Consider the following 14,690-nt stretch of genomic DNA (forward strand, 5'->3'; position numbering starts at 1 on the left):
ACAGCTTTGAACAGGCAGCATCTGTACTCTTAAATGCCCACTCGACACTTCTCCCTCCACAGCCACCACCACCCTGTGCTTGGACAGCGCTTGCTGTGACTTTCCCCTTCAGTTCTGCTCCTTGAGTTGTTCTCTCCGGACATCCCTGCTCGCGTCGACACAGCAAGGGTTAACTCCTGGGGGCGGGCACGTGGCCCAGACGGGAGCAGGCCATTCCTTCTGCGCGGGGGGCGGAGTCAAGGTACTTGGTTCCCAAGGACTGTTGAGTTTACAGCTGCTCCCCCCGCCCTTAGATCCCAAATGACATGTCCGGCGCGCGATGAGCGGAAGAAAGGGTGGAAGCTGGAAAGAGCAGGTGAGAGCTGGGCAAGGGGCTTGTAGGGCTGGTGCTGGGCAGACGGGGACGGGGGCCGTTCCGAGAGCACCTCCGTGCGCTTCCCCGGGGATGGAGGGAGCGGTTAACAGCCCCAAGGAGGAGTCTATCCCGGCCTCCTCAGGTTTCTCTGCTCCATGTCGTGGCGGATCAGATCTGCTGCCCGGCGACGGCGCAGACACTCTTCTGACATTTATATTCATGTGACAAATCCACGTCCGCCGCCACAGCCAGCCTCTGAAACAAAGGGCCATTCATTTGTCCACTTTAGTGCATTTTCTGTGGAGCTCGGCAGCTGAAGCCAGATTAATATTCAGAATATGTTTTCGGTCACTTTTTCTTCCTGTTTCTGTTAAAAAAAATAATAATTACTGATTGTCATAGCGAATTAATTCTTGGAATGTTCCTTGTGGTCCACGACGATGTTTCTTATATTGATTTCTTGTAAGGTAGCATCAACATTTGGTTTCTATTTCCTTGTTGTGATTTCTTTTATTTCTGTTTTCTGCCCTACGTAGGCTTCCTATTTAGACCCTGAACCCTGCAACTGGCTTTCTTTACATTTCTCTCTTTGAAAGCATAGTTTCCACATGTCTATACGGGAACATATTGTTAATTGAGATGGGGATCAACCGTGGAAGCAAGTTGAAAAAAATAAACCACATGCAACGTAAGCTGCATTCTGATTGGTGAAGCGCCCAGTTACTATTAAGCTACATTGACCATCATGGCAAACCTCAAAGTCTGTGCAAGTTTTGAAATTATACAAAATCAAATGTGTAAGACGTAGTAAAGACTCTGATAGGCGCTTTCAGTTTTTTAATGAACTACAGACATCTGCTAGATTGCCCTGTGTCTTGTGAGACATCTGCATGCGGTATTTACTCTGTAGGGCATCAATCAACAAATTGCACCGTGGCATTTTCCCCGTAAGTATAGTCATACGGGTCCAAGCAGGTAAAGTGCTGTTTCTGCAACGTTATTATTGCCTGAAAACGTTGTATTTGTTCATATAATAATATGAGACCAGTTGGCGGCTATGTCAGTAGGCTGCACGCGCCCTTGGTTTCACCTCAAATGCTTTTTAGCACTAGCTACTATGAAGGGAGCCTAAGGAAAGCTGTATTGCTTAATATTGCATCCTGTTAAAATTTGGCCTTTTAATGAACCTGTTTTTCTTGATTATGCAGAAAGATTATAATTAGACCCCAGCCATTTAATAACTATATAGTAAAATACGTAAGGCGTATGTATTTTCAATAAGCAACAGTTGTGAGAAAGAAGACAGGATTAGGCCGTGGTTATTACGCAAAGAAGACTGAGCTTACCTGATTGAACCTCTGCATGGTGATAAGAATTTGACCTAATGTTTCTGAAGTAGTGCGGATGACGGGTTTTATTTGTTTGAGGTCAGAAGTATTACGATAATGGGGAGTATGTCGTCAGCAGGGCACGTTTATTGGTAGGAACAATGTGGATGATTTTAGGGCTGATTTATGGGTGATCTTTTAGTGTTGGTTTGAAGCTTCGCAGTGGCGAATCAAGCCTTTTATGGATTGGAAGGGCATTACAGACCCGAGAAGCATCCTCAGCGAAGGTGGGGCTGATGGTGGATTATTTAAGGTGTTTTGAGAAGTAATTTAGATTTAATTCTTAAATTGTGGTTATTTAAAAAAAACAAAAAAAAACCGTTTTATTCAATTTTCATTACAATATACACAACAAAAACAGTGCAGTAGCGTGTTAACATGTATCCTCTGGACATTAGTGTGAAAGTCAATAAAAAAGTTGGTGGGGGCCAGGGAACAAGAGGCTTAGATCGTCATCTGGCACTCCTGTGTTTTAGAAGGATTACTATGTAGGTGGGGGGAACCGTCCATACATGGTGGTGAAGGGCTCAGGGGAGTTTGGGCGTGGGTTGGGGCGCTGCTTGTTCATACAGTTCTGTCACATTTCTGAACAATACAGGGGGATCAGCTTTGTCTGCTGCTCGAGTGTCAGGGTCTGAGTCGTCACCCAGGTCCGTGTCCGGATTACCCAATTTGTACAAAATGTTTCCCCGGATCTCAAGATCACGCTCTGCATTATCATCAGTATGGACCCCCCGAAGCCTACATTCTTCCTCTGTTGCCCATTCCAGGAAGTCGGCGAGCCATTGTGACACAGTTGGAGGGATCTGGCTAGCCCAATGTATGACTGTGTCGTTTTACCATCACTAGCACCAACTGTGCAAATCTGTACTGCATTTTTTTACCCTTCTTGGAAAGAGTCAGTAGTCCCAGCAGTGTGTGTCGGGTCATTAGTTCTGCGGTCTCTTTTGTCACTGTACGCACCTTTTGTAGTACCACTCCCGGGGACTCCTTTATCTGCATGCAGTCCCATGCAACGTGTTCAAAATCTGCTGGGAGTGCCCGACATCAAGTGCAGCCAAGATTGTGGTTATTACCAGTCAGTTCCAGTTTTTGTGTGAGAGATGGCTGTGGGAATTAAAGCTCCTTAAATGTCCGTCATCAGTGGTGAACATGACCTTAGATTTGAGCCAGTAGAGTGCATTCAGAGCAGGTGTCATAAGGTCCTTCTTGCATTGTCTGCCTGATTCTGAAGAACTTGAACTCTGGCAATGACAGTTTTTGGGAGGCCAAATGAGATGCTATTGCTCTTGAAATTATACCTGTTGCAAATGGGTTGTCTTGGGGGAGTGGAAGCCAAGGTTGGCATAGAAGAGAATCCCCAGGTTCCTTACTGCAGGCAATTTCTGTGGTGGTGGTTGTTGGGTGGGATTCGGGGGCTGGATGACCAGACAGATAGTAGTCACTTGGGCTCAATGGCTCTGGTAGTTAAAATATTGGTCTTGGTGCCATTCAGGCAAAGGGAGTGCCCATGCATCCAGTGGAAAACTTTGTTCAGGCCAGAAATAGAGTGGTTCTGGTTCTCTGTCACTTTATCCAAGTGAAAGTGGGTTAACGTTGTCTGTATACATGTAAATGTTCACCTACTCCTACTTGTGATGCTGAGCCAGAAGCGAGTGATGGAGATGTTGAAGAAAAGTCACAAGAGGGCTGATCTTTAATGCTGCTAAACAGTGGATGTGAAGGGTTAAAATAATTTAACCCTTGGTTGTGATTGGATAGAAAAGAATGGACCCATTTTAGTGCGGACCAAGATATGCCAACATGGTCTACAGTGTTAGAGGTAGTGTGGAAATCAAGGAGAAAGAGGACACTTTTATTGTCCTCATTGAAGGTAAGTATGAGCTTCTCGTGTTCACAATGCAGTTGCCATTCTTGTTGAAGGCCAGGATCCTTATTGCTGGTTGTTGAGGCAATGGCTACGGTATGCTTGACATAGTCTTGGTAACATGTTTTCATATTTTGCTGATGAGCGGCAGATTGAAGATAGTTAGGCAAGTTGGGAAGTATTTTTCAGCAGATTTATTTTAAACATTATATTTGTTTTCTCATAATTCTACATTATGGAATACAGTTTCAGTTGTGATCTGTAACATTATCCCCCTTCTCTCTCCCTCCCTATGTAGTGCCTTCCCTCCCATGAAGCTTGAGTAAAACCACCAAATTTAAACTAGTGAGTTGTACTGACTAAGGCTAAGGATCCCCCACCGAGTAAAACCAATTTCTGCTCTATTACGACTCTTCAGGGGTCGAATTAGTCTAAGCGCCCTCATTGCTATTGGTCATTTCAAATTGGGTGTGTTGGCCTGCAGATAGTCCAACGGTTTCCACGTGGCTTAAACATTCATCCCTTTGATCACATGATAACATTTCCATTGCTGTTAAGTTCCACAGCCTGTGGCCCAAGGTTGCTACAACAGGGACCCTAGAGTTTTTCCAGTTCACTATGATTTCCTGTTCCTCTGCCAACCACATGTGTTATAACAGTCCATTCTCCACTCCCAAACCCCTTCTAGTTCCTGGAATGGATGCCTAACAGTGTCCACTGCGGATCTGAAGTAACTGGTAGGCCAATAGCAGATGCTTTTTTTTCAGGAGGAGTGGGATGGTGGCATTCAAGTCCTGCTATGGGACATTAGGAGGGCTGAACATTCTTTATTGCTGCGTCTACTTTGATTCCCCTATGTACCATTTGATCACACTATATTGCGGCATTCCCTTTGATCAGTCTATCATGATGTGCGCTTTTAGATGCCCATATCGTGGTTTGGCCTTTGCGCATTCAGTGTGATGTGGCCTTTGAATGCTGTGTATTATGATGTACACTTTGGGTTCTAGTTTTCGGTGTATGCTATTTGATTACTCTTTATTGCAGCATTCCATTATACCCCACGTAGCAGTGTATTGCTTAGTGAATTTCATCGTTGAGTATATGCAGTGCGATTTGCTCAGTGTGCACTTAGGTCACTGTTATGGTTTTGAGCATTGTATGTAGTGGTGCACCGTAGTCCTCACTCTGTATTGTGAAGTGCCTTTTGATCACACTATTGTGGTATAACTTTATCTGTTTTAAAACATTTCATTTAATTTTCTATGTAATCATCGAAACATAGGTTTTGCTCAGATCTTCTGCCTTTTACCAGTGTTAAGGGACCCTTTTTCAACACCATTAAGATCTGTATTAAAGTTCTCAAGCCTGCCACTGTCCTTGCAAGATCCTTCAACGTTTCCCATTTCTGGGACTACCTTACAGGTGTGGATACCTGCTGCACCCTGAGCCATTTTTGAACAATGACCGCAAGTTTTTCTTTTCTTTTCATTTTCATTCCTAGAGTTTACAGTTGTCGCCAACAACTTCACTTGCTTCAGGCTCCAATTAGGTGCATCATCGTGATCTTTTTCATTCAGTTTTGTAGGCTTACATATTCTTGTGACTCATTGCCTGCGGTAGTATGCTGTGTCGCAGATGCATGCTGTGGCGTTCAGTGACTCCTCTTTCTATGTAGTCACATGCCTCTTCATTATTATTCATATTAGTGTACTTTTTCTTCATTCTCTGCCACAGTCTGCTTTCTCCTTGCTTTATCTTGCAGTCGGGCCTTTAGCTTATTCTTGGTCAGGGTATTCTCCTTCATTGTTATGTTCTGTGATTTGATTTTTCACCCTTCCTCCCTTTTGAATGCCTTGTCTTGATCAGAAGGCACGAAACTGCCAGATTATCACTTTTGTTTTACGTTTTACAGCCCTTGAGTAATTCAGGAGAAAGTTAATTCCAGCTTCTAACAACACTTAGCTAGCTAAACGTTTCAAGCTATTGTACAGACCCGCTTTTCCAATTTTATGCAAGTGAGAAACGCGCTAATGAAAGTCTTAATTAATATTTTGAACCATACCACTGTTTGAATCACACCACTCTTTTGGAGGTCTCGGTTTAACGTTCCTATTTGTTCACTTTTATAGCGCCAGTTGCCGCCGGTAGCCACTTCAGGGCTCTTTGATAAAAGTGGCTGACACACCTGCCTGACTTAAATATTCACAGAATGACTTGTGCTTCTAAGGAATACACCGGGTGTTCTTGCACAGCTGTACCCTCCATCGCATGTAGGCAATATGTTATTGGTTAAAACTCACCTCTGGAATTCCGAGTTTCTGGACATTCTTGCCACCTTGCACAGACTGTCCGATTAAAACTACTGAAACCTTCATTGGTAGTGTCAGACCTCACAGCCCCTCAGCACCTGCTTCCTAATCTGGGTGTGCAGGTATTATCGTATCAATATGATTGAAGCTCAGTCAAGAAGTGCATATTCAGTCAGACTGCCTGTACCCGTCCGGCTAAAACTGTACTTGTGAAGGGATTACCCTCCCTTCTAAAATTGTGTGACTTGCCCCATGTGTAAGGTTGACCTGGGGACTACTTGTTTGGATACGCTGGCATTACCAGTAGATGTTCCCATTTGTACAATTTAGAGGTCATTGTTTATTTCCTGTAAGCTTGTGCTGATGGAAGATTATATTCACTGGTGGAGTACACCTTTCAGTTTTTAAACAATCCCAACAAAAAGTTGAGCTTCGTATCTGATCTGTCAAGTATTCATCTGGACTGCACTTTTGTATAGTATTTAGCTGGTGTTGAAAGAGCCTCTTTACGTGGTCTATTTTCCCATGGTTCAACCTCATAGACATTGGACTTGGGACTGCCGTGAACTGACTTCTACTGAAAGAGCATTAATGCTGGTCTAAACTCCTTCATTGGTGGTGTTAATTGAGGAGTTGTGCACCTCTTCTAGCAGGCAGTATCTGAATCACATCCTGGTTTTAGCTCTCTTTAACATGGCCAGATCAGTCTATCATTGCCATGCTGAATTCCTTACAATTCTTTTGAGTTTTTAATGTGTCAAAGACCAAACTTATAACTGAATGTCATTTAAGGATCAGCAGCTTCTTCACTGCTTCAGTGGCTTCAGGCAGCTCCAGCTGTGCTTCAGTGATTCAGGTCAGTCTGTCCATAGACATGATAAAGAACATGATCAATGGTTTCCTGGAATGTCAGGTTTGCGGCTTACTGTAGTCTAGCCTTTGATGTGAATTTTGGCGGTTCCTAAAAGCTGAAAAAGAACCCAGAAATTATGTCAGTCAGTTAGGGCGTTTGCTACTGTTGCAAGAGCAAAATTGGCATAACCATTCTTGATGCTGGTTGGTGTGTAAGCCATGCTGCCAGGGCGCCTGTACTCCACTGTTAACCTGTCAAAATATCACCCTGCTCCTTTGAAATAGATAAAAATAAGTCAAGCCAACCCGAACTTTTTGCAGAGTATATTTTGTTTTTATCATAAAAACTCCCTGACACCTTATGACCTAATTTAGAACTTCAGTCTTCCCTTCAAGTGCCCCTGAGTAAAGATTCCTTGTATGAGGTCAACACTGAAATGCTGTTTAGTTGGATTCCCCTTCTCTTCCTCTTACCACTAACACACATACATGGATTGCTCACGGTGTATAACCCTATGACACTTTTAGTCAACTAACATGAATTAGTCAGTCTTAAGGCCAGATTAGCATGGCACACGAATATTTCAGATATACTTCTACAAAAGAAGACAACTTCTCAAAGGCTTTCTGTTTTGTTGATGTTTTTCTGCCGTTTTTATAATATATTCTCATGTTATATCACTTCACGGCAAGGAAATCCTTACTATTCCAAAACATAATATTGCTTTAATTTTATATTTGAAAGAGGAAACTGGCTGATAACAGGGTGTAGAAACTTAATTGACATTCCAGTTTAAGGGTGATTGCCTCAATGCCAAAAGGCATATTGTATGTTTCAGGTCATGGAAAAAAATAAATGAACCAATCAATCAAAATTTGACAGAACAATGAATATAGAAAGTTATATCTTCTAGTTGTTTCTGAAAAAAAATACCTGTTTTGCGAATAGTATTTTTAGGACCATTGCCTTTTTAAGTTTCTCGATCTCAGCAGTTGGTGGAAAAACTCAGTCTTTTTTTTTTTTTTAATAATATCTGGCATTAATGTCACCAGTAATGGCTAATGACGGCACTGGAGGAGATGAGGCGAGAGGTCTGACTGGGAAAAATCCTAGGCATTATTTTGAAAGGGAGATACAAGACTTGTTAATGTAAGATTAGATTAGAGGAGAAAATGAAAGGTGAGTACAGGAGATGGATGAGGATTTTTGGAAATAAACATAGAGGCGGGAGTGACTGTGGACGTTACATTTGTAAAGATAAGAACATTAATAAGGAGGTAGAGAACACATTTCCCAGGTGCTGGCAGGGCTGGAAGTAAGGACTGATATGGTGGGGGCCTACTGAGTGGTAAGCATAGTAGCCCTTTGCCATAACTACTACCCTTTACACAAGAGTGAAGTTTATTGTTCCCAACCTGGTCCTGTTCTGGCTGTAAACTCACAATGGTAGAGCACTCCATCTTATGGAATGTGTCAGAATATAAAGTCCAAAAATATTGCTCTACAAAAAAATATGGTAGCCAAACTGTGTGTATGTATATATATTTCTGTGTGTGTGTGTCTGTGTGTGTGTATATATATATATGTGTGTGTGTGTGTGTATATATTTACTTAAAAAAGCAAAGGTTACCGGGCGTTATAGTTAGGTTCTGAATTGACTTGCACAAAACCATAGAAATTCAGCAGTTTTAGTTATTTCACGTAATTATAACTTGCACCCTAAGGTAATTATAGCTTGTGCCCCCGCCATGCACATTTATCTCCTCAATAAATTTTACTGCTAATGTTACATTGATATTAATAATGATGTTATTAAAGGTGTAATGAGTGCTGTAATATCTAGGGTAATTAGCAGTGCATTACTGATTTGCTGAGAATCATAGGGGTGCTGGGCCAAGACCTAACAAGCATTGGCAAAGCCTGTAGGTCGCGCCTTGGAGACAATTGGCTCTGCGATTTCCTTTTGTTAATGCTGTACAGCATGGGCAACGCTGACTTTGGCATTAATTTATAGTTATGCTGAATAGTAGGGTGGCTGCTGTAGAGCATGGCTAAAAATAATAAAAAAGGACTATGGTGCATCAAGAGCTAATGCACTTTTTTTTAATTTATTTTTTTACAAAGTGCGTTCAACTTTGCTACATCATAGCGCTTTTAAAATATAGTTTTAGCCACACTGCAAAACATCCGTGCCGTTGTACACCACTGCATCAAAACATTGCCAAATCCAACTGCTCTCATTGGCGAGACCTGTTGGCTTCGCCAGTGCTTGTCTCCTTCAGAGGTGGGATGAGTAAACTCTGAATATTTATGGAAATTAGTTGTGTCATCCTTCCTGGGTTAGAAATTTTCCAGCTGCATCTAAAACAGTCATTTGTTCAAAGGTTCTTAATTCTCAGCTGTGAATAAATATTTCCTTAATCGTTGTGAAGCTGCAAGAATTGGGACTGGAAAAGTTCTCTAAAAGCACCAATGTTTTAAAAGGAGTGGCGTTACCAGCTAGGCTGCTCAATAGTTCCATGGGGCACTGAACCTGAGGTGGATGCTTAACCTAAATGAAACCGGTGGGAATCCTAGGAGCAGACTGAGCGTGCCACCCTTCAGAGATTAACATCAAGAGCCGACGAGGTGGGGAATCTTAATATTTGTAATACCATACACTATGTGATCAATACCTTGTGAGAAACAGCACAAACCATTTTCTTTTAATTTCAGCTTATTATTATTATTATTATTAGAAGATATAAACAAATGAGTATAAACCTCGAATTTTGATTTATTCGGCAAATGGTTCAAACCACCTTTAAAAACCTAATAGTCTCTAGGGCTAGCCATCTCCACATCTGTAAATACTACTAATTTCATGTGCATGCTGTATTAACCCATACGGGCACACGTGAGGAGCGTTTTCTTAATGACTTAAAACTTCTCTAATTTTCCCAGTGGATTGTACACTGCAGGGTGTTATTATTATTTTGTAACGTGCGCAGCACGACAAACGAGGCTTGGACATAACAGGAGTGAGAGTGAGCAAGAACTCGGGGGTTTCGAAATTTCAGGTGGTTTATGGTAGTCCTCTTGGTTAGGCCGAGTATTCCACAACTAGGCAGACATACCACTATTGCTGGGTTACGCTGTAGTGTGCCACCCACAAATAAAGTGCTTCGGTGGTAGTAAGCGCTAAATAATTATTTACAATATATAACAATAACAGACAACCTTTGACAATGCCAGTATGTCTGGCTTATGAATGAAAGATTCTTTTGTGTCACTTATGGGTTTAGGCACTCAATAAGTCATCATACATGCACTCTGTCACTCATTGTTGCACCCCTGGATTCATTCATCGATCCACTGCCTCATTTTTGCCTTCACCCACTAACACAACCTCAACAAAATATGCAGGATGAATTAAAAAAAAAGTAGAAAAAATGTGCTTGCAGTAATGGAACGGCAAGAGGTGTCCATCGTGCAGAGGTATTGTAAATTGATTTTTGAAAGTTCCAGCATTGTGGCAAATTTAGAACCAACATGCTGGCCATTTTTGGATGGTTAAACAGTGATACACTCTAGACAACAGCATTCCATAATGGTCTTCTGATTTAGAGGAAGTGGCCTTCGGGATGCAGTTAGTGTATATTTCATCAGCTGCATTCCACGTTCTAGTCATGAGACATATCCATGAACGGTGTTTTGCATGCAGGATATAACACGCCTCCCTCCTTCAACACTGTGAACTTAACCAAAATTGTTATACATATGATTTTCTTTACACAAAACTAAATATATTTTATAAATCTAGAATGTTTGAAATGTTTTAACCATAATCCTTCAACGATAGCGGGAAGGATGATGCAACGGTTGTGTGGGAGCAGGACCCCAATATTCTTTTGCACCCCAGTTTGTAGAACACCCAAATTTTACCTCAGGTTCTGCTTCAGCACCCTTGGTCTATAAGTAAAAGACACCACCCTATAAGAGAACAAATGCAGAGTAAATAGTAAGTGAGACCACTCAATAACTAAATTCGCTGTACAAGGGCCAAAGGCAAAGACTTTTATTTTTTACAAAATCTCATTAATCAATCGATACAGAATAATGGTTAAAAGTCATAAAGGCATTAGTGTAGTGTACATAGTCCGAAATCTGGCTATTTCTAAATAAACAACCACATCCCTAAAGAGTTGGTCAATTAATAATCAGTCAGAGTCACTAAAAGGCTAAGAAAATTTCTGTCAGGATCTCGATCAAAACTGGCAGCATGTCTAGTAGCAAGAACAACCTCATTCGAATTGGGCAGAGTCCCAGGAGTAACTCGGAAAGTCTGTCTCTTTCAAAACCAGGGTATTGTATTCACATTTTCACATAATTAATGAGAAGAAATAGCAACTACATCCGGACATGGTCACAGATATCACAATATTAACCAATTGTGAACAGAACCATCACAAATTCTAATACCTTACCTATCACCACTCTCTACGTGCAAGACCCCAATGGCTCCTGTTGCTGTCCAGGGTTGCACTGCACATTATGTTTCTTGTACAAAACAATAAATATTTCCAACTAGGCAGGTCAGGAAGCTACAGCGGAAGGACTTTCAAACTAAATACTTCACAACACAGAGAAATGTTCATTCATAGTACATGAGCTCAAGGGAAAGTGAACAGTTACGTCACACTGTTCTGTGCAGAAACCATGAGGAGAGAAGAACTTCACGGAGGTATGAATGAGAGAGGTAATGAACAGGAGCAGTTTGGACAGTTCATCACAAACAATATACATTTAACTAAAATAGTGTCTTAGTTGGAAAATGTGGCACAACGAAAACATGTTTTGAACACACTTTTACATGATTCAGAAAAATCTTACAAGTGCAATATTATTAATTCATCAGTTATGATGAGAATGTATCGTAAAAATCATTAGTATTCAAAATAATTTGTCACACAAATTTACACATTGAAAAACTACGGTGCGTCCTCCTGAATTCATCCACATAGGGTAAAATACATCTTGCTACACTATGATCCACTCCGTATATGCAACCACTTGCGTCTTTCACCTTTCTTCACCACCTCTCTCAGTAGCTAAACCATTTCCAAAAAAAATAATCAACAAATTTGCATGGTGTTTTGCCAACCTCAGAAAAGACCTGGGGACCTTGAGCCTCCCCTATGACCTCCATCAATTTTAGGGTAGATTTGATCCAATCACAAGTTATTAAGAGACTACCTTAGCAGCACATTTGCGTTTATCTAATTGCACACTACGTGCATTATTTGCCAAGATTTTAAATGCCTTCCTAAACAACTCATCGCGCTTTTTTGCACCTACAATAAGAACATCCTTCCAGAAAATCTTCACCCGACGCAACTTACCTAGCAATTTTTGCATAATAGGCTGAAAAACTGCAGATGCTAAGGCTAAACCAGATGTCATCCAAACAAAACAGTAAGCACCTTTTGGTGCAACAAACTGATAAATATTTGGTCTCTGGATGAAATTCTGTTTGGTATATGCATTTGTCAAATCGATGGTTGAATAATACTTCCCTCCCTTCGCCTCAGCCAGTAGTTCACTAATGTTAGGCACAGGATGGCGAGCCATCCAGATGTTGTCATTTAGTTCTCTTAAGCCATCATACATCCTGATTTTACCATTAGCTTTCCAAACTATAACAGTAAGACTCAACCACTTCAACACCTACATAGGCTCTATGATACTATTCTTGCAAAATCTGTCAAATTCTTCTATTAAGGGAACCCCCAATGCCATGGGAATGCTCTGCGCCTTTTATACCGAACGTTCTGCATCATCATTTGGTACAATATTGTGCACAGGCTAATTAATACATCCTAAATGCTGTCCAAACAATCTTGGAAACTTATGCACCAAAACCCAGTGGTTCCATACCGGTTGTCACCAATACCTGTTCTTTCTTATTGAGATCCAGTGTTATGCCTAATGCCCATTGTTCTTTCAATCCTAATAATATTTTGCCCTTCTCTACTACATATATGTTGCTTGTGACACATCTATTCATAAATGATAGTGTAGTCTGAAAATAAACTACAGTAGGCAATTTTCCTCCACATCATCCTTACGGTTCCACATAAGTCTCCATCAGTTCTACTTCTCCTACCCTTTCCCACATTTCCTTATCAAATAAAGTGTGCGGTGAACATGAATCCAACCACATCATAACCTTTGTTCCACATTTTCCCAATTAACATTTCTGTGGGCGATAAGGTTTAGCTACTGGTGTTCGCTGTTATTTCTACATCTGGAGAATTCAGCAATCATACGCTGTCAGTGCTTTACAGCTTCATCTCTACCTGATACTTCCTGGTACTCCTTCCCCTTTCCATTACTAGCGTGTAGCAAGTGTACACTACTTTTGACTGCATCACTCTCACATGTTTATCTGTGTAAAATAGCCTTTTTTCTTGCTCTTGTAGGGTTTCAGCCTGGTGGCTAGACATCCACTTGAAGTAGCTATGTTTTGCACTGCCAAACTTGTAACAAATATTCTGGTCCGCTCTGTTTAAATCTAAGTTTGTCAGACCAAGACATTGTTTCAATTCGTATATTCCACTTTTATCTTGCACAGGCTCACGCATTCAGTTCTTCCACATACGGTGTGGCATTTTCTATTTGTTTGGCTGTGACAATGAATTTCTTTGTGGCAGTTTGTTTCATGCTCAACCATTTGTCTAGAATACTCAAGTTTGAGGTACAGTTATTTGGTCACAAATACTTTCTTCCTGCAGATTTCTAAACTTACATGTGACAGCTAATGTGTATTAGGCTGCAACATATTGCTTAATTCACCCTGTCCCCTTGAGAAGCATATATTTCTCTCTACAAAATACTGACTTCCTTGCCAAATGTTCCTCAAGTGCACTTATAGCTGAGGATACTCCTCATCAGATTCATCTTCCATATCATGACTTTATTTCGCTCCTGCTTGGTTATTAAAACATGGTAATATTTTTGATACTTTTCTACCCTCTGCACCCACACTGCTTAAACATAGCTAATTTTCTTTTTGCAACAAGCACTTCTCAACCTATCACCTCCAGTTACGTCTCAAAAGCTTCTCGCCAATCCTCACACAGCATTATAGGTTTGCCAGGATAGGTGAGAAATGTGGGAGGAGGAGGTACAGACTGCATTGTTAACCCAAAAAAATATTAATGTGCATAAATATTTGTCTGTGATGTTAAGTGACTTCAAGTAACTGACACTGAACAACTAGATGTTCCAATTTGATATACACGAACAAACTAAAATAAACATAGTTACCACTGGTTGCAATAACAAATTAAAATAATAAATGTGGTCACCGTTATCTGTCGGCACGCAGGAGAAAACAATTGCTCAAGGAAAACCAAATGAAGAAGCAATTCACAAAAGCGGCATTCATTTTGAAAAGCTGCATATAATGGGTGAGAATTGTCAGATTCTGTGTAGTTATAACTCTGAAGCATGTTAAAAAAATGATCCAGTACTGTCTCTGTAACGGACAACTTAGGGATGTGGAATTCCTATTGCCCGAGACATAGTGTTTGCAGTCAAGGCCAACAAGATTTCATGTTTATTTTGTCCTTGGGATAAGTAAGCCCAATCCCCTGCAGAACAAACTCTTTGGCTTCCAGTTTACAGAGATGGGAACCGTCTGCAGTTGAGGGATTATGTGTGTCCATATCTTAATGCTGTTTGAACTTGTATTTATGGTTCGTTAACCCCTTAGCTGCTGGGCCTTCTCCCCCACCCCTCTCCTCCTCCTTTCAAGTGCTGAGCCCTCTTTTGGCTATTTGAGGTAGTTTGCATTTAGGTATTCATAACTTTTTGTTCACATAAGTTATCCACGGCAAATTTGTATCCTTTTTTCCAACATCTTAGGTATTCT

At 41.0% G+C, this 14,690-nt stretch overlaps 1 protein-coding gene across 1 annotated transcript in view; it reads left to right on the top strand.

Annotated features, from left to right (window-relative positions):
- The first annotated feature begins 231 nt into the window (after window positions 1-231).
- Window positions 232-14,690, top strand: part of PHETA1 (PH domain containing endocytic trafficking adaptor 1) — a 60,266-nt gene continuing 45,807 nt past the window's right edge. The window contains exon 1 of the mRNA XM_069214850.1: window positions 232-355. Within this exon, the coding sequence (XP_069070951.1) occupies window positions 320-355 (36 nt within the window). The 5' untranslated portion in view covers window positions 232-319. The remainder of the gene's footprint in view (window positions 356-14,690) is intronic.

Source organism: Pleurodeles waltl, chromosome 11 (assembly GCF_031143425.1).
Source record: "Pleurodeles waltl isolate 20211129_DDA chromosome 11, aPleWal1.hap1.20221129, whole genome shotgun sequence".
Lineage (NCBI taxonomy): Eukaryota > Metazoa > Chordata > Amphibia > Caudata > Salamandridae > Pleurodeles > Pleurodeles waltl.